At 44.9% G+C, this 21,115-nt stretch overlaps 2 protein-coding genes across 2 annotated transcripts; both read right to left on the bottom strand.

Annotated features, from left to right (window-relative positions):
• Positions 1-2,865: 2,865 nt before the first annotated feature.
• On the bottom strand, positions 2,866-3,918 carry LOC136485446 (disease resistance protein Pik-2-like). Its single transcript, XM_066482324.1, has one exon. The coding sequence runs from the start codon at positions 3,916-3,918 to the stop codon at positions 3,046-3,048; it is 873 nt and encodes a 290-aa protein (XP_066338421.1). The 3' UTR covers positions 2,866-3,045.
• On the bottom strand, positions 2,866-6,301 carry LOC136485445 (disease resistance protein Pik-2-like). The gene is made up of 2 exons (XM_066482323.1): positions 5,271-6,301; positions 2,866-5,065 (listed from the first exon to the last, which is right to left on the bottom strand). Exons 1-2 carry the CDS (start codon positions 6,122-6,124, stop codon positions 4,372-4,374), a joined length of 1,548 nt encoding a protein of 515 aa, XP_066338420.1. The 5' UTR covers positions 6,125-6,301; the 3' UTR covers positions 2,866-4,371.
• Between the last annotated feature and the right edge of the window lie 14,814 nt (positions 6,302-21,115).

Here is a 21,115-nt window from a genome sequence, read left to right as displayed (position 1 = left end):
CTAAGGTAGGAAATCTACATATATATTTAGGGGTTATTTTAAATTATATTTCATAATGGTAAAAATGGGTAAGCTCGACCTAAATTTATGTGGTTACTTTATTTATGCTTTATAATCATAGACGTGAGTAGTGTGTTGACTTCGCTGGAGATGTTGATGCTAGGAAAAGCACAACTGGAGTGATCTTTTTTTTGGCCAACAGTCCAATGACCTGGCAGTCCATGAAGCAAAAGGTGGTAGCTTAGTCCACCTGCGAGGCAGAATACATAGTTGCTGCAAACGATGCATCTCAAGCAGTTTGGCTAGCTCGGGTGTTATGAAGTGTAGGGAGGGACACCAAGAGTGCCAATGCTGAAGGTGGACAACAAGTTGGCTATTGCTCTAAACTAGAATCCGGTTCTTTATGGACAGAGCAAGCACATCGAAGTGAAGTATCACTTTGTCCGAGAGTCTGCAGACATTGGTTTGATCAATGTAGATTTCGTCAGAAGTGAAGAGCAGCCGGCCGGTGACATTCTGACGAAGGCTCTTGGCAGAGTCAAATTTCATGAGATGCATGCCAAGATCGGCATGCTTGATGTAAATATTCTGTACAGCAAGGCTTAGGAGGAGATTGTTGATTGTATTACTTGTGTGCTGATTAGACTTAGCATATTTGCATGCACTTAGCATTTCTGGATAATAGCTAATTAGGCAGTAGCTAATTAGTAGCATGATCAGTGCATGATTGTGCATGTATCAGCATGATTGAAAGGCGGATTTAGTTTCCTTGTAATATCTTATTTAAGCATAGCAATACAACCAGAAAACGCTGCCAAGTTTCACAGCACTAAATGAGATCGTATCCTGTGTTCGCGTGAGTTGTGTGCGTTCTTCCTGGTCGTGATCTTGCCGGCAACAACGTCTGCGTTCTCTCTGGCGAGTTCCAACATAATTTAGATACAAATTAAATGGGCTACTTTATATTACCTTTCATGATGGAAAATATGAGTAATTTAAAAAGAAATATAGAGGTATTTCACATTATGTTTCATAATGCTAAGGTGGGAAATCTATATATATTTAGAGGTTATTTTAAATTATATTTCATAATGGCAAAAAATGGGTAAGCTCGACCTAAATTTATGGGGTTACTTTATTTATTTTTTATAATCATAGATGTGAGTAGTTTTTTTAGAAAATAGATTGAATTCAATGGCAGTTATGGGTGATGATGAATAGAATCAGAACTTGTTTCATCATAATTAACACAAAGTATCTGTGGGAGACCTTCAATTAGTAATAACTAGATGACACCCACACGTTGGTGCATGTGGAAATTGTGTTGCGTTGTATATTCTATTGGGCTAGGCATCGAGATATCCAGTAAAATATTTTATGAGAATCACATTATTAGCATGTGTTTGGTTTTGGGATGACATGGGTTGGGTTGGACCTGCCCCTGTTTTCTGGGTTGGGTTGTACCCATTTCAGTATTTGGTTGATAAGGTTGGGTCGGTTCTAATTCTTTGTTTGGTTTCAAGAATCTGCGGTACTGGGTCGGGAGACTGGGCCCTGTCTGGCCGCCTAATGTCCTCTTCTTCTTCCTTCCACTTGCCAAGCCCCTCCCCGCCGTACCTCACGCACCGCCACCCAGCCCCTCCCCGCTCCGTCGCCCTCCTACTGCTTCCCGACCGCGGCTGCACGCTGCTCCTGCTCGGCCCGGCCGCCCCTGCCGTAGCTCCACGGCTCGCTCCGCCCCCGCTGCTCCTTTGCTCCTCCACGCATGCGCGTCCTCCTCCGCGCAAGCGCCGCCGCCTGTGCTACTCCTGTGCGCACGCGCGGTCGTCGGTGCTTCGCGGCCGCGATGCGCGCTGCTCCTTCCTCCATCTCGCCGCTCGCATGTGCTCGCGCGCCCTACTCCTTCCTCCCCACGCGCCCGCTCATCTGGGTCAGACCCCGTCCGCTCGATTCCTAGGAATCGGCTCGACCTGCATCCAAGGGGTGTATTCCCTCTCAAGTTCGTGATGGTTTGTAGGGGCAGCTAGTGATGGTTTATAGGGGTGGCTTGGCCAGCCTCTCCTACGAAACCGTTGCTATAAATCATAGATTTGTAGGGCCGGTTCCTAAACTGCCCCTACAAATCTAATTTATAGAGGCGTCTGGTATTCCCTACAAATTGTTTTGTAGAGACGGCTCTATAAAACAATATGTAGCCCCTATAATTTTTTAGAGACGGCTGGTGATTGAGCCGCTCCTATAAATCAAATAGTAGGGGCGACTGGTGAGTAAGCCGCCCCTACAAATCACTAGCCGCCTCTACTGTTCTATTTATTGGGGCAGCTGGTCCCGTTGGTCCGTAGGACGTCACTGTAGGAGCGGTTGGTGATTGAGCCGCCCCTAAAAAAACATAACATTGCTACAAATCCTTTGTGTAGTAGTGGCTACTCATGCACCTCCCTGGAATGTTCCTCTTTCTCCTGCGAAGCTTCTTTGATCCAGAGCCGAAGAATACTCCGCGACAGAGAGGAGGAGGAGGAGGCAGTCGTAGTCACGCGCTTGTTGGGTTCCGTAGAGCCAGGAAGGATTGGGGCTAATCTAGGTATGGACTTTTCATTTTATAGAGGGAAGACTGGGCTGCCTCTATCAAAACCTAACGTGTAGGTGAAGCGGTGAATGGAGTGCTTTGAGGCAGTGGCGCAGCCGCGCAGGAGGTGAAGTGCAACAGACACATAATGGCCCCTAGCTGTAAGTTTCCACGCCCATAGGGATGCTTCCGTCTTGAGTTTCAGTTGCACTTTAATACTAGATGGGAAGGAGATTGCTGACGTTGCTTCACGAAATTGCAAGAAAATTTGCTAGTGGGGCTCTCCTATTCAGGTATAGTAGATATTAAAATTGTGATTGTATTACTCCAGGAGAAGTAACGTTGATAATAATTGGTAATAGTTCCACAAATTATACCAGAAATGATAATGCACGATCATGGAGTAATGTAATATAAGTTTACAACGTAAGAAAGCGATGACAGACTCGTTGTAACTATGCCAATTATGACCATATAATCTACTTCTGTTCTGTCGATTCATTGTACTCATCGAGAACCACGCTGAGAGCATTACCCTTCCCATGAATAATGCATGCTAATTCCTTGACTTGTTGCGCCTTTTCCTTGGCATCTTTAGGCGCCTGACTGCTGACAGTCAGGACTACCTGTTGGATACTTGAAAGATTTTCCAGGCCATAGACACCCTCTACCATTCTGAACCTCAGCTCAATCCTCTGAAGCACCGGCATTGCCCCTTCCAGGAAGCTCACAGGGGGCAGCACAGGTGCGGCAAAGCATAGCAGTTTAAGCTTTCGGAATCCTTCAGCTGGCACAAAGATCTTGCCACCTGACTTGATTGTGTTATCATAAAGGGTCTTCAGAGCATTGTTCCTGGTTGGGTCGAGTGAGAAAATGAGAGAGAACAGCTCGGGTAGCTCAGCAAGAACCAGCAGAGCATCAGTTGTGAGTGAAGTTAACGACAAGGTTAGCTTCTCAAGGTTGTGCAGACTGACAATCCACTTGGGCACTTGAGACAACTTGCCAGAGAGCCCGAGGGTGTGCAGGTGCTCTGGTGGGGCTTGTGAATCATTCAGTGAGGTGTCAAGAAATCCGGTGAAATCATCATCAATTGCAAGATACTTGAGGGAGCAACTGCTCAGATGCTCAATGGCAGACAGCAGTAACTCGTAGTTGCCTGGGGTACAACTAACTTTGTAGATGGTGAATTTCCTCAGGTTGGTAAGTTTCTGCAAGTCTCTAAGCACTTCAGTAGCTAAATCGGTACAGATCTCAACCCCAGAGAGTGTATGTAAACCCGTCATTTTTGTGATCCCTTCAGTTAATTTCAATGCATGCCGCTTGTTCTTGTTGCCAGCAAGTAGGTGCGCCATTCTCTAAAGCTTATCAAAAGACTCTGGCAATTTTGTGATGCTCGTCTCCCTTATGTCAAGCACTTCCAGAGATTCCACCAGGCCAATTTTGGGTGGGATCTCCTCTACGTCTGTCCGGCGCAGGCTCAGGTACTTCAACTGGTGCATTTTACATATTTTCTTAAGTTGCTTGTAGGACAAATCCTTGCAGCCTTCAAGATCTAGCACCTGGAGTATCTGAAACTTATGCAAAGTAGAATGAAGCGCTCTCAAACTCCCTAGTGCCGTTAAGGATCTGACGTGGGACAGTCTCATCCTCCCTACCTTTTCATTCTCTTTCCCATCACTCCTCTGAACGGACAGACGACGCACCTTGTAGCTCGGAAATGGCGTTTGCCAGTGACCACCAACCACAGTGATGAAATTCTCGTCGCTTGACTTGGCAACAATGTACTCCAAAACCATGTCATGAATCTAGCAGCTCTTCACCTTGCCGTTGCTGCTGTTGTTGACCGGACGGACCAAGTTCCTGTCAATGAGTTCACTGAAACAGTGCTCAGCAACTTCCTCGACGGTCTTCCCGTCCTTCTCGACAATGAACCCTTCGGCTATCCATCTTCTGAGGAGGCACTTTCTACTGATCAAGCAACCCTTGGGAAACATGCTCAAGTACAGCAAGCACGTTTTCAGATCAGCTGGCAAATCTTTGTAGCATTGGTCAAGTATCCGTGTCACTCCTTCCGTAGTGAGATTGTTCCCCAGAACTGCATGAACTGCACTTAGTTCCTTGTCAAACTTTTCCAACAGGCTGTCCAGGTTTGACTCTTGGTTTGCCTTCAGTTTACTAGCCATAAGACCTGCTACTACGATGATGGCTAATGGCAGACCTCTGCACTTCATGATTATCTGACTAATAATAGGTCTGGTGGTAATACAAAGATCATCATTAGCATCACCAGAGATTGATTCAAGAAACAGGTTGTAGGAACTTTTTTCAAGGAGTGGCTTGTGCTCGTAGGAACGGCCATTTCTTCGGCGACAGGCTTCGGACACAGATTTGAACCTTGTTGTCACCACTATGGTACTGCCTTTCTCATTTTTGGGCAAAGAATCCCTAAACTTTTCCCATGCTGATACAGACCAAACGTCATCTATCAAGATGAGATACCTATTTCAAGCATTATACAAAATAAGCATCGATCCTACAAAGTAATTATTCTCAAAAGCACACTACAACAGTAACATCAAAGAACGATTATAATAGAAAAATTATATATATAATATAAATAGGATTACAATATCGTGCTTATATTATATATATATATGTGAAGAAAGGTGAAACATGAATGAGGAGCATTAAAATGGTACAGTACCTCTTCTTCTTTAGTAGATTGTCCAGTTTACTTTTAAGATCCTCTTCTCCCAATTTGTCAGTTTCCTCGATCTCTTCCATTGATGCACCGGACTGCTGCTCTTGGAATGTCTTTATAAGCCTTCCCAAAACTGTTCGGAGATTGAACTTCTGGGAGGCAAGCACGGATGCTCTGCAACCGAAATCGTCTCCGAACTTGCGGTAAAGCGCCATGGCAAGAGTGGTCTTGCCTAGGCCACCAGACCCAAAAATGGCAAGGAATCTGAGCTGATTACCGGTGCTTTGCTGGCTCCCATTGGAGAACCATGGCTCTAGCTCCTTCATGGCATCCTCCAAGCCCACCGGCTCCTTGGTGCCGAAGAGCTGGGGAGGAGGCACTAGACGGTCTTGGGGATCATTGGCTCCCGTGTTTTCGACGTTTCCCGTGTTCTCCACGCCGTACCTGGTGCGCCGCTCGCTGACGTGCTGCGCCCGGGCCTTGAGGTTGCCGATCTCCGTGGCGATGCAGTGGCGCGCGTACAGCGTGGTGAGCAGATACCACTTCTTCCGGAGATACACCAGCGCTCCGCTCCCACGGGGCTCGCTGCTGAGGCGGTGGTCGACGTCGTCCACACAGTCCTCGATATCGTAGGACACCTCCCGGACCTGCTTCATCCAGTCCAGGCGCTGATCGTCATTGTCGCCCACCCGCTTAATCTTGTTGAGGAAGGCCTGCATGCTGGCCAGCTCGTCGGTGATGTACTGGATGTCATCACGGACGCCACGGATCAGGGTGTACTCCTGCGCGAGGAGGCTCCCGAGCTTGTTCACCAGCGATTTCACGGCGTTGTTTGAGGCGCCGACGACGAGATCCATCGTCGCGCTACTCTAGCGCTGCCTCCTTACCAGTGGAGACAAGATGCTTTTGATGTAGTTCTGTGGTTGTACTAAGCTTTTTGCTCACTAGAATGGTAACGGCGAGTATTGGACAAAAGGACACCCTCACCTTGATTAAGCAGAAAACTGATTAAGGACCTCTACAGTGTGGAAGTCATAATGGTGGGCATCGTTTGTTAGATCCAGCATAAAAAAATGAAAACAAGACATACAATTGTTGGTGCCACGGGTAGAGAACAGAGCTTTACTCCCGGTGGAGAACCTCCTCTAGTCCCGGTTTCCCACCCGGGAGCAAGCATCCGGGAGGGTCAGGAACCGGGACTAAATGTGGACCTTTAGTTCCGGTGGGTAACACCAACCGGGACTAAAGGTGCCTCCTGACATGCCCCGATGGCCGGTACCCTTTAGTCCCGGTTGGTAATACGAACCGGGACTAAAGGTTTTTTTTTTCTTTTTTCTTTTCTTTTCATTTTTTTGTTTTCTTTTCAAAATAGGTTTTCGAAGTCGTATTGTACGCTGCTAATTATACATTTATACGCGTGCATAGTATGTTTCGGTTCAAGCACAATGAACGTATTAAATCACACAATTCAAGCGTAGAAATATCAAGCGTAGAAATATATATATATATATATATATATATATATATATATATATGCATGCATGCATCATATATATATTTACATGCATGCATGCATATGTGTATTTTACATTATATTATTTCATGTGCATATATTACAAAAGATTGCATTACAGTTGTTGTGATATAACAAGTTTCCTCTCATCCTCTAGCTTGGTTTCCATGGCAGTGTTGGGTCGAAGTAGAACTCGCCCTTGGAATCGATGACCTGCTCATTAAAAAATCCGGCTATAGACTCTTGAATTGCTTTGATTTGGTCTTGCCGTATGACCTTTTCCTCCAACCATCGAGCCTACAGGTTTGAATTAAAGGAAAATAAATTAATATATGTACATACATACATACATACATATATATATATATATATATATATATATATATATATATATATATATAAAGACATAGTAACACAATCAATAATAATAATTAAATGAATATATAGTGTATTTTTAACGTACTTTGAGTCTCTCTGTAGGAGTTCTTTGGGAGACCACCTTGATAAACTTGTAAACATAGTAACCACAGTAGTTGTTCCCCTGTTCCTACCTCAGACACCACTTTACGAGAAAAAGATTTGTCATCCAATCTGGTGATCCGGTGAAAGCTATATGTTTAATTAATAAAGATGATGCGATTTAGGGGACTTACTTTCAAAGGGATTACATTCAGTGGCGCTTTGCATTTTCCCATGTGTTGCTTCTCAATAAAGGTTTTCCAAACACTGCCCAACAAAAAATTTGCCACGTCATCAGATATAGTTAATCATCATGTTTGTGTGTATATATAGTTGCTACAGATACCGAAATTACCTCTGGATAATATCTATCATATCTTGGTAGTCTTGTTGTGGTTTTCTCATCGAGTCATAGATTATCAAGTGACTTTTCACCAGATCGATGTCCATCAATATCCAGTGATTGCTGCATGTGTTTATAGGATATAACGCATAACACTCATTAATTAACTAGAATCAACATATGAGCCATTAAGGATGATCGACATTATTAACACTCACTTGAAGTTGTAGGGAAAGAGTATATCCTTCTTGTGGCGTTAGTTCACTAAGAAGTTCATGAGGTTACTCTCTGACTCAGACTTCCAATTAGTCTTTGGAGTAACTGGGTCTTTGAATACTATATGGGGATCAACAAAACCAATTTCATTGCAGCCTTCCTTTCTGAGCTCTGTCATTGTAAATCTGCATATATATAGTACTTGTTAGAATAATTTATATGCATATACACACATATGATGAGTTTAATAATAGATCGAAAGAATTATTACTTACAGGCAATAGCAGCTAATGATAACTTTGTCCAGAGAGGTCAGGTGGCATAGTTGATGAAATTCTGCAAAGTCAACATACATAACATCATCGCCATGGAACCAATGTTCGTCTCTAATTCTGACACCAACGCAGAAGTCTCCACCGGTAGACGCCTGCATGTACCACTTGTTTAACAGGTACATTTGCGTCCCCAGATCACATAAGGCTTGAGGGTTGTATAGACTCTGGCCTAGTACAAATTTTTTCTTCCAAATATCAACCTCCGCCACACTCTCAATGTTTCCATCATCAAACATCTGGTAAAGGTCGAGACCAGTCTCATCAATAAATTCACCAAGGTGATCCAAATCGACATCCGGAGGTATGTTTGCCTGATGCATTAATCCTAAATTCGAACCATATTCATTACCAACAACTAGCGGGGGACTGATTGGTGCGATTGTTGTCCGAGTTGTGCAACTCCTTTCCCTGCCCGCTTCTTTTTCTGTGCCGCCTCAATTGACTTGGTGAGAGTGCGGTCATAGTCCGTTAACGTTGATTTGGACGGCTTACGAGATTCCCGCTGTTGTTGCTGGTAAGAAGCCACCTTTTTTCTTAGAATATCTGGAGCTACGAAGAAGTACGGTTTCTCCGAGTTTCTCCTTGCTTCTTGATTCTTTTTAAGTTTGTCATAGAATCTGGACATATCTTTTTTATATGCATCAGTTACTTCTTCCTTCTCTTTAGATATTATTTTGGGAATAGCCCTTGGTTTCACGGTGGCTTTCTTTGCCGACAGGGACTGGTTCTTCGTTTGCGGGGCTAGCCTCTTGCTAGTACTTGGCTTCTTGGTAGGCGGGGGCGGGGGAGGCATTGGAGACCTCCTTGGAGGTGGTGGCAGCGGCGTTGGAGACCTCCTTGGAGGTGGCGGCTGTGGCGTTGTAGACCTCCTTGGAGATGGTGTGGATGCAGCCTCGCCTTCCAACACATTGTCATCGTACAGAGCACTATGATGATCTGGCGATTGAACAATTGGATTTAGGTTGGGGGAGGATCTGCTACAAAAAATGAATGACATATTATTATGAGCAGATTGTTAATTATTTAAGCCAATATAAATTAATGATGTAGTGTTTTCATCCGCACCTATGGTGAGGTAGTTTAGGAGGAGGTGGAGGCGACATCCCGGGAATGATGATGTAGCGCTTGCGCCATAGAATGAATGTCTTCTCTGCTTCTCGTAGAGTCTTCTCGCCATCACCTCCAGGAATGTCAAGAGGCAAATCACTAAAACCTTTTTCAGCTTTATCTACCGAGATGGTAGCATATCCTTCTTGGATTATATTCCCATGAATCCTTGGTGTCTTGGTTCGGTCGATAGGATTAACAAGACCGATAGCCACCTTGATTGTGGAATTCCCCTTCGGAATGTGTAGCTCACACGATGTACAAGGTTCAGTGACGTCATCCACAGGGAAGCGCAGTCCTATGTCCCCTTGATTTGGTATCTCTGTGGAAGCGCAGCTGCTTTTCAACTGAACAGATTGGCTAATGTTGATTCCTGGCTCTGATGTCTGCTTGCTTACACTCACTGCTATTTGCACTTGCCTTCTGATTTCCTCCTGCATTCTCGCTTCAAGGTTTTTTTCCTGCTCCTGTGCTTCACGCATCGCTTCCTCCAACCTCTGGAGCCACTGTGCCTCTTCTTCCTTCTTTCTCTGATGGCTTCTGTAGGAAAGTCTGTCCTGAGGGAATCCATGCTCCCACGAGACACTTCCTTTGCCTCTAGTTCGGCCACCATGTTCAATAGTCCCGATGGCGTATGTCAGTTCATCATTCTCTCTGTTGGGCCTGAACGCACCACTAGCAGTAGCTCTCTGAGCATAAAACAATCTTTCTGCTGCTTCTTGCAGTCTTGCGCCATAAACGCACTTCCCTGTCTCCTGGTCCAGTGTTCTCCCATGAGTGAAAAACCAATTCTTTGCACGCTTTCCCCACTCGAGTGATTCTGGTGTGATACCTTTGGCAAGAAGGCCTGCTTCCATTTTGTTCCACTTCTTAATGGCAGTCGGGTAGCCACCTGATCCCAAGTTATGGTGGTATGTCTTCTGTTGGGCATTATGTTGGTTCTTTATCACCCGACTCACACCCTCTTCCGACATCTTGTACTGTACAAACTCATCCCAATAGGGCCTCTGCTTTGAGATCGGGCCTAGGACAGTAAAATCTGGTGCTATGTTCTTCTTGACATACGTCGTGTATAGGTGTTTCTTCCAAGTCTAAAACTAGGTGGCCATCTTCTTCATTGCCCAATCCCTAACTCGCTCCTTCAATTCATCACCATCTATTATATCATCATAACCATCTGTTTGGAGCGTGAAATGTTCCAAGACATCATTCCAAATTAACGTCTTGTCACGATCGGAGACAAAACTGATATGAGGAGCATTGGTCTTCTTCTTCCATTCACGGGTACTGATCGGGAGCCGGTCCCATACAAGGTAACCACAGTGGTGCACGAATTTCATTTTATTTGGCCCCCCCGGTTCGCCTGTATCCACATTGAACTCCGAGATGATGAAGCGGCCCTCCAATGGCTTTTTGGGACCTCGAACATTTTTACTCTTCGTTGTAGTTGTTGATGTCGATCCAGAGGGCTACAAAACATAAACATTATTTTTAATGTCATGATCACACATAAGACATATGATAATATATATAGCTAATAATAAAAAATATATACTTGGCCAATATGTTGTTGCTCATTTTGTTCAAGAGCTAAGTACTGACTCCCGTCATCTGCATCCTCTTGCACGTTATTTTTAGCACCATCATCGCCGGCACTTGAGTGCCAGTGTTGATCAAATTCATCATCAACTCCTCCTCATCCATGTTTCTCGGGTCGGCCATCTAGCTTCAAAAAACAAAACCAATATATAGTACGTCAAATCTTTGCTTACATGCGTAAAATCTACGAACAATATGCATTATTAAATCTTGCCCCTCGGTCACGGACGCAATTCGCCACACTAGGGCGAACTGCGTCGGTACTAGGGCGAATTAGGGCTATACATAAACGGCCGAGGGCGAATTGCGTCGGTGACTAGGGCGAACCACGTCGGTGACATCAACAACGCGGTTTGCCCTAGTCACCGACGCAATTCGCCCTGGTGTGATTGTTTAGCGTTAACGATAACGATAATACGAATGTTGATCGACTAGGCCACGAGAGAGGGCGGTGTGACAAGAGTGGCGGTGCTCCACTCCGCCGTATATATGTTTGTACACATGGGTGAACGAGGGAAGCGGTGCTCCGCCGTATACATAGAAACGCATGGGCGAACGAGGGCGGCGGTGCTCCGCGACATATATATACATGCATATGAATACAAATGACGTATATATACGTGTCGGCGCGGTGGCCGGTGTGCTGACGACAACGACGTGAGGCGGGCCGGCGTGCTGACGACGATGACGTGAGGCGGGCCAGGGCGGTGTCGGTGCGTGATGTTGTGATCCTATGTACCATGTGAACCATGTAGTCATTCATCATATATCTTAAACTAAACATAGTCACTTTATTAACTACAATATATCTTATGCCGACACGTAATACGAATGTTGATCGACTAGGCCGCGAGAGAGGGCGGTGTGATGAGAGTGGCGATGCTCCACTCCGCTGTATATATGTTTGTACACATGGGTGAACGAGGGTGGTGGTGCTCCGCCGTATACATAGAAACACATAGGCGAACGAGGGCGGTGGTGCTCCGCGACGTATATATACATGCATATGAATACAAATGATGTATATATACGTGTCGGCGTGGTGGCTGGTGTGCTGACGACGACGACGTGAGGCGGGCTGGTGTGCTGACGACGATGACGTGAGGCGGGCCAGGGCAGTGTCGTCGGTGCGTGATGTCATGATGTTGCAAGTTTCAGCTAGCTAAGTTACGTCTACCACTGCTTCGAACAAGACCTCGACATCCACCAGGGCTGCGCCACACTGCCGGAACGCATTGTCCACAACGGCCGAGCCTTAGAGCTCTGCCGGAAGGCATCGCGAGATTCGCCACCGTGTGACTTCTGGAGACAACAAGGGCCGCCGGAGTAGGTTCTAGGCGTACAGGTACCACATCCACTTGGACGGCAAGGCTGTTGACTTGCACGTGGCGTGCTTCAAGGAAATGATTCGCCGCAGCCATGGCATGCCGTTGCCCCAAGATGCCATTGTTGAAACTGACAACCATGGCATGCCCCCCAAGACGACGGCAGCAGCTGATGGCTCCTCCGCTATGTACGACAAGCAGCAAAAGACCCCAACCATGCACGGGCCCTCACTGACACCGTTTCACCATGCACGACGAAAGCCGAGAGAACTCTCACCTCGGGCGGGCGCGGTGGAGGGCCACGGGCGCGCGCAGTGGAGGCCGGGCCACACGAGGTCGTCGGCGCGAGGTCGTCGGCGGTGGAGGGCCACATGAGGCGAGGCGCGGGCTCTGGTGTCACGGGGGCGGGCTGATGCGCAGGGGAAGACGAATCGGCGGCGGCGCGAGGAAGAAGAGAAAGGGCGGCGGTGTTCGACGAGGAAGAAGAGGAGGGGATCGATCTGCGCCTGGCACTGGCGGTTATATACCAGGGAGATTTACTCCCGGTGCCAGCCACCAGCCGGGAGTAAAGGTCATTTGCTCCCGGTGCGTATTACCAACCGGGAGTAAAGGTCCCTTTACTCCCGGTGCGTGTTACCAACCGGGAGTAAAGGTCCCGGTTGGTAACACGCACCGGGAGTAAAGGGTTTTTTTTTGGCGGGCCACGAAACTGCAGCCCAGCCCACCTTTACTCCCGGGTGGGCTTCCCACCCGGGAGTAAAGGTGGGCTGCAGTTTCGTTTCCCGCCTGTTTTGAGCAAATTTTTTTAATAGAAATATGGATTTTCTTGTTAAATACATAGTAAATTAAATAAAAGGCATAAAATTATTTTGTTAAAAATATGGATTTTGTTTTTCTTTATTGCACATAGGAAAAATCTATAACCTAACTTTTTTTATTTTTTGTTATAATTATAAAACATAATGTAACTAATATTTATTATTTCGTTAATGCAAAAATGTAGTGTTTAATTAAAATTATTAAAACTATTGGTTTTGGACAGAAAATTGTTTTCACATCATTTTAACGTTAATATTTTAATTTTTCATCACTCAATATCCTAATGTAACTTTTCGAGAGAGAAATCCCACCAAATCAAACATTGATTTAATTTGAAACACGACATAATAAATATCTGAATTCACAATTATTACATAATATCTCAAACACACACTACATTAAATCACTATATCATCAAGTGGGCACAGCAGTGAACTTCTTCTTTATGTATGTCCCTTGGTTATGATCGCGTCGTAACCATAGAATGTCCTCATCATTTACCAAGATGCTAGGGTCTTTGTTCACTTTGAAGGGCGGAATTCGGTCATACTTTTCATAATCTTCTGACATGTCCGACTTGTCCTCAATTCCCACAATGACTCTTTTCCCTGAAAGAACTATGTGGCGCTTTGGGCTTCTTCGGCTGGATCACTGCCTCATTAGCCGCCGTATCTGCCTGTTGTGCAAGATATTTTTGCACGAGTTCAACATACTCTTCCTCCCAGTAGAAGCCTGAACATCGTCCACTGCCATCCCACTGAAATTAAAACAAAAATTAGAACTTTAATCACAACTATCATAAAAATAGGTATAAACTAACCATAATCATTAAATACGATAAAATAACTCACATTGCGATCCGGACACTTGTAGAAGATACGATCCTTGTTAGGACCCTCCTTCTTCACTCGGTACTCCATCACAATCTTCGTCTCATCATGACACTTGCCGCATGGAATGAGAGGGAGGCCCGACCTAAGTCGCTTTGGAAACCCATGAGAGGCCGAGGACCCGAAAGCAGTTTCCATCTACTCTCTATACTCATTTTTTAATACACTATAAATTTCTCATTTTATAAACAAATAAAATTAAGAAACTATAAAATTATCTATATCTCTAAACAATGATATTTTTAATGGTCATTGTGTTCTCGTCTTTTACTACGGCAGGTAAGTAATTCACATGATATTTCCGCAAATTAACAGAAGAATGGGAGTGTACACACATAACAATCGATTATCGTTTATATTTATATATATACTACATTTGGGTACGGTGATTGACAGACTACTGCGACGATATCGGGACGTGTGAATAAATAACCATCCGTACTAGTTGACCTTGCTTACGTGATCATCTCGGCGAGCATTTCTCCACCGGACGGCACCGTACTTGGCCACGGAAAAGCTCCGATTCTACGAGGAAGGGAACACGGTCTTCCACGACCGTTGCCGCTCTCCCTCGTAGAATCAAAGCTCCTCCTTGACGTCCGTTACCGCTCGGCAGAGAAGATGCTCGCCGAAATGAACACGGTCCGCTAGTTCAACTAGCTACTTTAACCTTCCTTCAAGTAAATATGCAAGCTTGAAGTGATTTTGAGCTCAAATTGCTTACAAATGAAAAAACCCACAATAAAGAACCATATATATATATATATATATATATATATATATATATATATATATATATATATATATATATAGTGAACAAAATGGGATAAGACAATGATGAAACATGAGAGTATGAAGTTGGTAACCTTTAGAACCGAAGAATCGATGGAGGAATCGAAGAAATCGATGGAGGAATCGAAGAATGGATGGAGAAAGAACAAGAACACTGCTTAAATTTGAACTTAAGCTCTCGGGCGGGCTCGGGGAGGAAGAAGACGGCCAGCAGGAATCCGTACTAGTTGACCTTGCTTACGTGATCATCTCGGCGAGCATTTCTCCACCGGACGGCATCGTACTTGGTCAAGGAAGAGCTCCGATTCTACGAGGAAGGGAACACGGTCTTCCACGACCGTTGCCGCTCTCCCTCGTAGAATCAAAGCTCCTCCTTGATGTCCGTTACCGCTCGGCAGAGAACATGCTCGCCAAGCTGAACACGGTCCACAAGTTCAACTAGTACGCATTTTCTATAATTTTCTAACTATTTTCTAAGTTTTTCATTTTATAAAAAGTTAAAATAAAATGTTTAGTCGCGGAGTCCATAGAAATGACCATATTTTGACCTAGCAACGCATTGTTAATTGTCATTGCGTTGCATTGCACCCCGGACCGGACTTCGGACAATAAAATACTATGGTCGATCGATGCCGTTCTTTGTCGTACAGTCGCACGGCGACAGCCGACGGACCCGTTCAACCACCAAATCTACCAGGCCCGGTTGTTCGGGCGTATCGTCAAAAGAGAACGGATTTGCTTTCTATTGCACGGCCTTGCATTGCATCTGTCATACCAGTCGGAGGCACTAGTCCCTATACTCATTTTTTAATACACTATAAATTTCTCATTTTATAAACAAATAAAATTAAAAAAACTCTAAAATTCTCTATATCTCTAAACAATGAAGTGTGCTATGCATGCTACAAATGAACGGTGAATACTAGTTTTTAATAGCTACTTTAACCTTCCTTCATGTAAATATGCAGCTTGAAGTGATTTTAAGCTCAAATTGCTTACAAATGAAAAAAAACCATAATACAGAACCATATATATATAGTGAACAAAATGAGATAAGACAATGGTGAAAAATAAGAGTATGAGATTGGTAACCTTTACAACTGAAGAATCGACAGAGGAATCGAAGAAATCGATGGAGGAATCAAAGAATGGATGGAGGAACAATGGAGGGAGGAAGCAAGAATACTAGTGCAGTGAGCTTCAAAATGTGCTGAGCTCGGGCTCGGGGAGGAAGAAGGAGACGGCCGATATATAAAGGGGGGACCTTTAGTCCTGGTTGGTGGCTCCAACCGGGACTAAAGGTCACTCCCAACGGCTCCTGCGCCAGACAGAGGTGGCAGAGACCTTTAGTCCCGGTTGGAGCCACCAACCGAGAGTAAAAGTCTACCTTTAGTCCCGGTTGGTGGCTCCAACCGGGACTAAAGGTCCCTGCCACCTCTGTCTGGCGCAGTAGCCGTTGGGAGGGACCTTTAGTCCCGGTTGGAGCCACCAACCGGGACTAAAGGTATCTCTAGTCCCGGGCGCAAAAAATGCCAGGACTAGAGCCCATTTTGGCCGAGGATCAAAGGTCTGTTCTCTACTAGTGTGCTGCTGAGGTGAGCCCTATGAAACAAGCAGGTTGCAGCAAACAAAATACTTTTTTTGACTTGTTCGCTTCAACTTAAAGGAGCAGCCACTACGGTTTTATACTACTATCAAATACTATAGTTAAAACTGAAAAAGCCACTGCCGCAGCGGTTTAATGGTGACATCGCTTGTTAGAATTAGACCCAGCACACAAAAAATGTAAACAAGACATACTGTATTACCTAGACACTGGCGACCATAATGTAGACATACTGTTTACATCTTGTGTGCTACAAAAAACAGTATGTCTTGTTTACCTACTATAGAAAATCTTTTGCACGACATTTTACATCTTGGGGGCTCCGAGGCAGTCGGCCTGGTTGCTCGCCTTGGTTATTCGAGGTAGGGCAGCCTGGCCAGTAACCGCCTCGGTTAATCCTTAACTGAGGCGGGCACTGTAATATAACCGCCTCGGTTAATGCCTATTAATCGAGGCGGGCATTATAACACAACCGCATCGGTTAATACATTAACCGAGGCGGTCACATTATAAGGCCCGCCTCGGTTAAATAGTGGCCCAGACAGCCCATCTAGGCCTGGTAAAGGGTATATACCGCGAGCAGCAAACCCTAACTTCCATCCCCACCTCTCACTCCCTCAGTTGCACCGCACAGCGGCGCCCCTCCCTCCTCCACTCTCTCTCTCTCTCTCTCTCTCTCTCTCTCTCTCTCTCTCTCTCTCTCTCTCTCTCTCTCTCTCTCTCTCTCTCTCTTCCTCCACTCTCTCTTCGTCGCGAGCGGCGCGGCGATGCAAGCTGGGCGCGGTGGAGTAGGCGCGGCCTCTCCGTCTCCCAGCAACACGCGCCCCCTCCCCTCCTCTCCCAGTGGCGGCGCGGGCGCTGGCGTGACGGGAGGCGCGGGCGAGGCAGCCCTTCTCTTCCTCTGGTGTGGGGCGCGCGGCTGCCTCCTCGGGGCATGTGTAGCCACCTCTTCCTCCTTTGGCGTGGCCGCATGGCCCCCTCCTCTAGCGGCGGCGCCCTTCTCCCCTCCCTCTCTGTCTCTCTCAGGCCCCTCCCGAACCCTAGATCCGGCGGCGAGGGTGAGGAGGAGCCCGGATCCGACGGTGGGGAGGCTAGATCCGACAGCAGGAAGGCCGGATCCGGCGAGCTATGGCGGCAGTGGCGGTAGTGCATCGATGGGCTCGGCGGGCCTGCCCATGGATTTTTCTTTTTTTTTTGTTTTTTTAATTGATTAACCGAGGTGGGCATTTCAACTGCCTCGGGAAAGATCCATTTACCGTGACCTTTCCACCGAGACGGTTGCGATGCCCACCTCGGTTAATCACTTTTGCCCGCCTCGATTAATTTTTTCTGTAGTAGAGATGCCGCACCCAAATTTTCCAGCGCATGCATCGCGAGAACTAAAAACGCTCTCTCCTCTTGGAAGCCAGAAAGCAATAGGATAGATGAGTTTAGGATTGGAAAACCGGCTCGACAAGGTTTGTTAATAGCTTGAGCTTTCTCATTTAGCTCACGAGCAATTGTAATGACCAAACAATTGATGCAATTATGCAATTTGGTTTTGCAGTAATAGATTCAAAATGGAAAAATAAAATACCCCCTCCATCCTAAAATATAAGGAATCGAAGTAATTTTAAGACAAGTGACCTATATAACCCTCTCTGATTACTATATTTGGGTTGATGATAGACATTAATAGTAGGTATGCATGCGAATATTATCTTTTAGTGTTTGTTCACCTAGAATACCATACATTTTGGTACAAATTTTGAACTCTCAATTCTTTATATTTCAGGACCTCCCACGCGCAAAAAGAGACGGCCTCTACAGAAAAAGAGAGCAAGAAAGACGGCGACGGCATCGAGGTCGTCCACCGTCTCTGCGACCTCCGCAGGCTGCGGCGTCGCCTCGCCGAAGCGTAGCCTCTCCTGCGACCTCCGGCCGCCGCACGCAGCGGCTGCACCGCCCCGCAGCAGTGCCGCCGCACCCCTCCCCCTGGGGTTGCAACGCTGGCGCTTGTCGCCACGACGCCTGGATGCCGTAGGTCCGCCCTCTCCGCCCGCCTCGACTTGCTAACGCGCTTCGCCTCTCCCAACATGTTCGCTCCACCGCTCCCTCCTCCCGGCTCCGACGGCCCGATGCTATGCCGCGCCAACACGGGAGGCCCGAGGCGGGCAAACCCTAACAGTGCACCCCGGCTGTCGGCGCGCTCGATGACGGCCGGGTCAATCCTTCCTCGATCTATTCCATAATATTTGTTTCGGCTTTGATACAGGCAAAACATGTTTCGATGAATGTGTTGCTTTAGTAATCTTCATTTGTCATTCGGAAGATCATTGCTTGCATGTGGCCTCTGTACCTACATGTCCTCAAACGAGGATCACAGAAACCATGTCCTCGATCAATTTTTCGCTGTGCTTATGTTTTTGCTTCATTTCCAGAGGTATACTTATTCAGGGTTTCATATCCAGCTACGGCAAAGTGTGGCCATTAACAATTATATAGTCTTCTAAATTTCTGTTCTAAGATTACTATGATTGCCTCCTATTAATTAAAAAAATGCATTTCCCTTCTTGCCTGCTATTGTATTATGATGCCGAATCTTTTTATGTTGTTTATAACAGATTAATTATCATCATATTACTTCCCTAAATTATTCTAATCAGGCACTTCTTTTGTATGGTTCATTCCTATCAACTCTCATAGTATACCTACTAAGCACCGCCAATTTGAAACCTCTTCATCTTAATACTATTTCAGTTTATGGCTTTTTTTTGCATATACAATTCGAGTTGTTGCACCGGTATGAAGTGTGAAAATTTATTTTCCCTATCCTGTCCAGTTGCGCTGCACTGTTTGTCATTTCTTTACAATGGATTTCGTTGGTTAATTTGATCACTATAAGATGTGCTTATCTCTGCTACCTCTTTTCGGCTGCCATATCTTGCTGCATGATTTATGGCAGTGGTTATTTAGTGACCATATGCTCATGCGGTGCTTCCTACAGTTCCCTATTTTGAAAAAGGATGTTGTGCTTTTCTTTTTACACCCACATCAGTTTATGTATATCATGATACACGTATCCTTCCTTCCTTCTGACCTATTCAGATTTGGCGTTCATCCATTGGCATGCTCCAGAGATCGGATGGATTGCATCTCCAACATAAAAACTTTGGTAACCCTGCATGGTATGGAATGTGCTCCTTCCCTGATTTGGAATTGTTATTTTAAGTGATTTTGGCAAGTTAGGGGGCAGGGGATTTCTTCACATTGTTTGATCTGTGTGATCTTTTCAGAAATGAAGTTCTTGGCTGATCCAGATAGAGCAGTATTGCCTGGACCCACAACATCTTAGCAATTATGTTATTTGGCTAAGGTAAGATTAAGAAAGTCCTCATTGTTTGCCGGTTTTGGCTCTTTCAAATGCAATTACATGTCAATAGCAATTATATACATTGGCAGTTACATAGACTCTTCTAAATTTTTGTTTTAAAATTCCTATGCTTGCCTCCTATTATTAATTAAAAAAATGCATTTCCCTGCCTGGCTGCTATTGCATTATGACAGTGAATCTTTTGTGTCATTTCTAACAGATTAATTATCATCCTATTTGAGTTTTCGGCGCTTTTTGCCATATAGGATTGGAGCTCTTGCACTGGTATTAAATGTGCAAATTTATTTTCTCTGGCCTGTCCACTTACACTGCACTGTTTATCATTTCTTTAGAGTGCATTTCGTTGGTTGATTTCAACAGAGGAGCCACACTATTGCCTCTTTTTTGGGTGTCATATTCTGCTGCATGATTTATGGCAATGGTTATTAAGTGACCAGATGCTCATGCAGTGCTTCCTAGAGCTTCCTATTTTGAAAAGGGTGTAGTGCATTTGTTAGGGTTGCAAAAACAAACAGCATTTTAGTTACCATGTGATTTCCAAATAGCAAACATGGTGACTCCGCCACTAATTGATTCTATCATGGCACAGCATTCATAGTGCACCTTCTTTCCTGGATGAATGTACTGATGCCATTTTCAAATGGTCAATCTGAACATAAATACTGCATATAAACATGGCAAAGTATATTTTTATTCCAACGCTTAATTTTAGTCCATCTCTGGATCTTGGAATGCTGACGATTTGTAATAATGAAGATGCCGATCCACAATGAAGTTGGTTCATAACTTGGACTGCTACCGTCTTACAATCAGTTTTTTGGTTATTGATTTATCTGTGTTTCTTCCACGAAAGAACCACAGTACATATGCCCTAATGCTAAATTTTCATTGGTATAGACATTTCCTTTTGTTACATTACTTATATTAACCTGTATTGACAAACATGTCTTCCCTACATTATTGTTTATTCATAATTTTTCCACATATATGAGACATGTGCTTCTAGTTCGTCTAACTTTCTATTATGAGACATGTGTTTTCCTGGATGTTTTTACACATGCAAAGACCATTCCTGCTGACATATTCTTTTTAAGTTGTCATCTCAGGGCTATGATGTACCTAATGCAGACCATGCTATTTTCTATAACTACAATTTTCAAATTCAACATCATTAGATGTACCTTAGTTGTAGGCTTTCGTAAATGTACCTTACAACATTGTCCATAACCAATAAGATCATTGCCCAAATTGATTCTTCCTAGGCATTGCTCATGCTGCTGCACATAAATAGGCGGCTGTTTAAAATAGGTTATGTGCTCTTAATAATTAGTTTATTTATTTGCTTGTTCCAGGAATTGTAGGCACTGCTCCACGAATCTGAGGATATGCGATTGATGCACTCAAACTGGCTAGGTCTTCTCACGATCCTAGATTTTCTTAAACATCGATCACCTCTAATTCAGGTTCAGTC

Source organism: Miscanthus floridulus, chromosome 10, assembly GCF_019320115.1.
Source record: "Miscanthus floridulus cultivar M001 chromosome 10, ASM1932011v1, whole genome shotgun sequence".
NCBI lineage: Eukaryota > Viridiplantae > Streptophyta > Magnoliopsida > Poales > Poaceae > Miscanthus > Miscanthus floridulus.
Note: the sequence above shows the minus strand (reverse complement) of the source record. Positions and strands in the feature narration are given on the sequence as shown.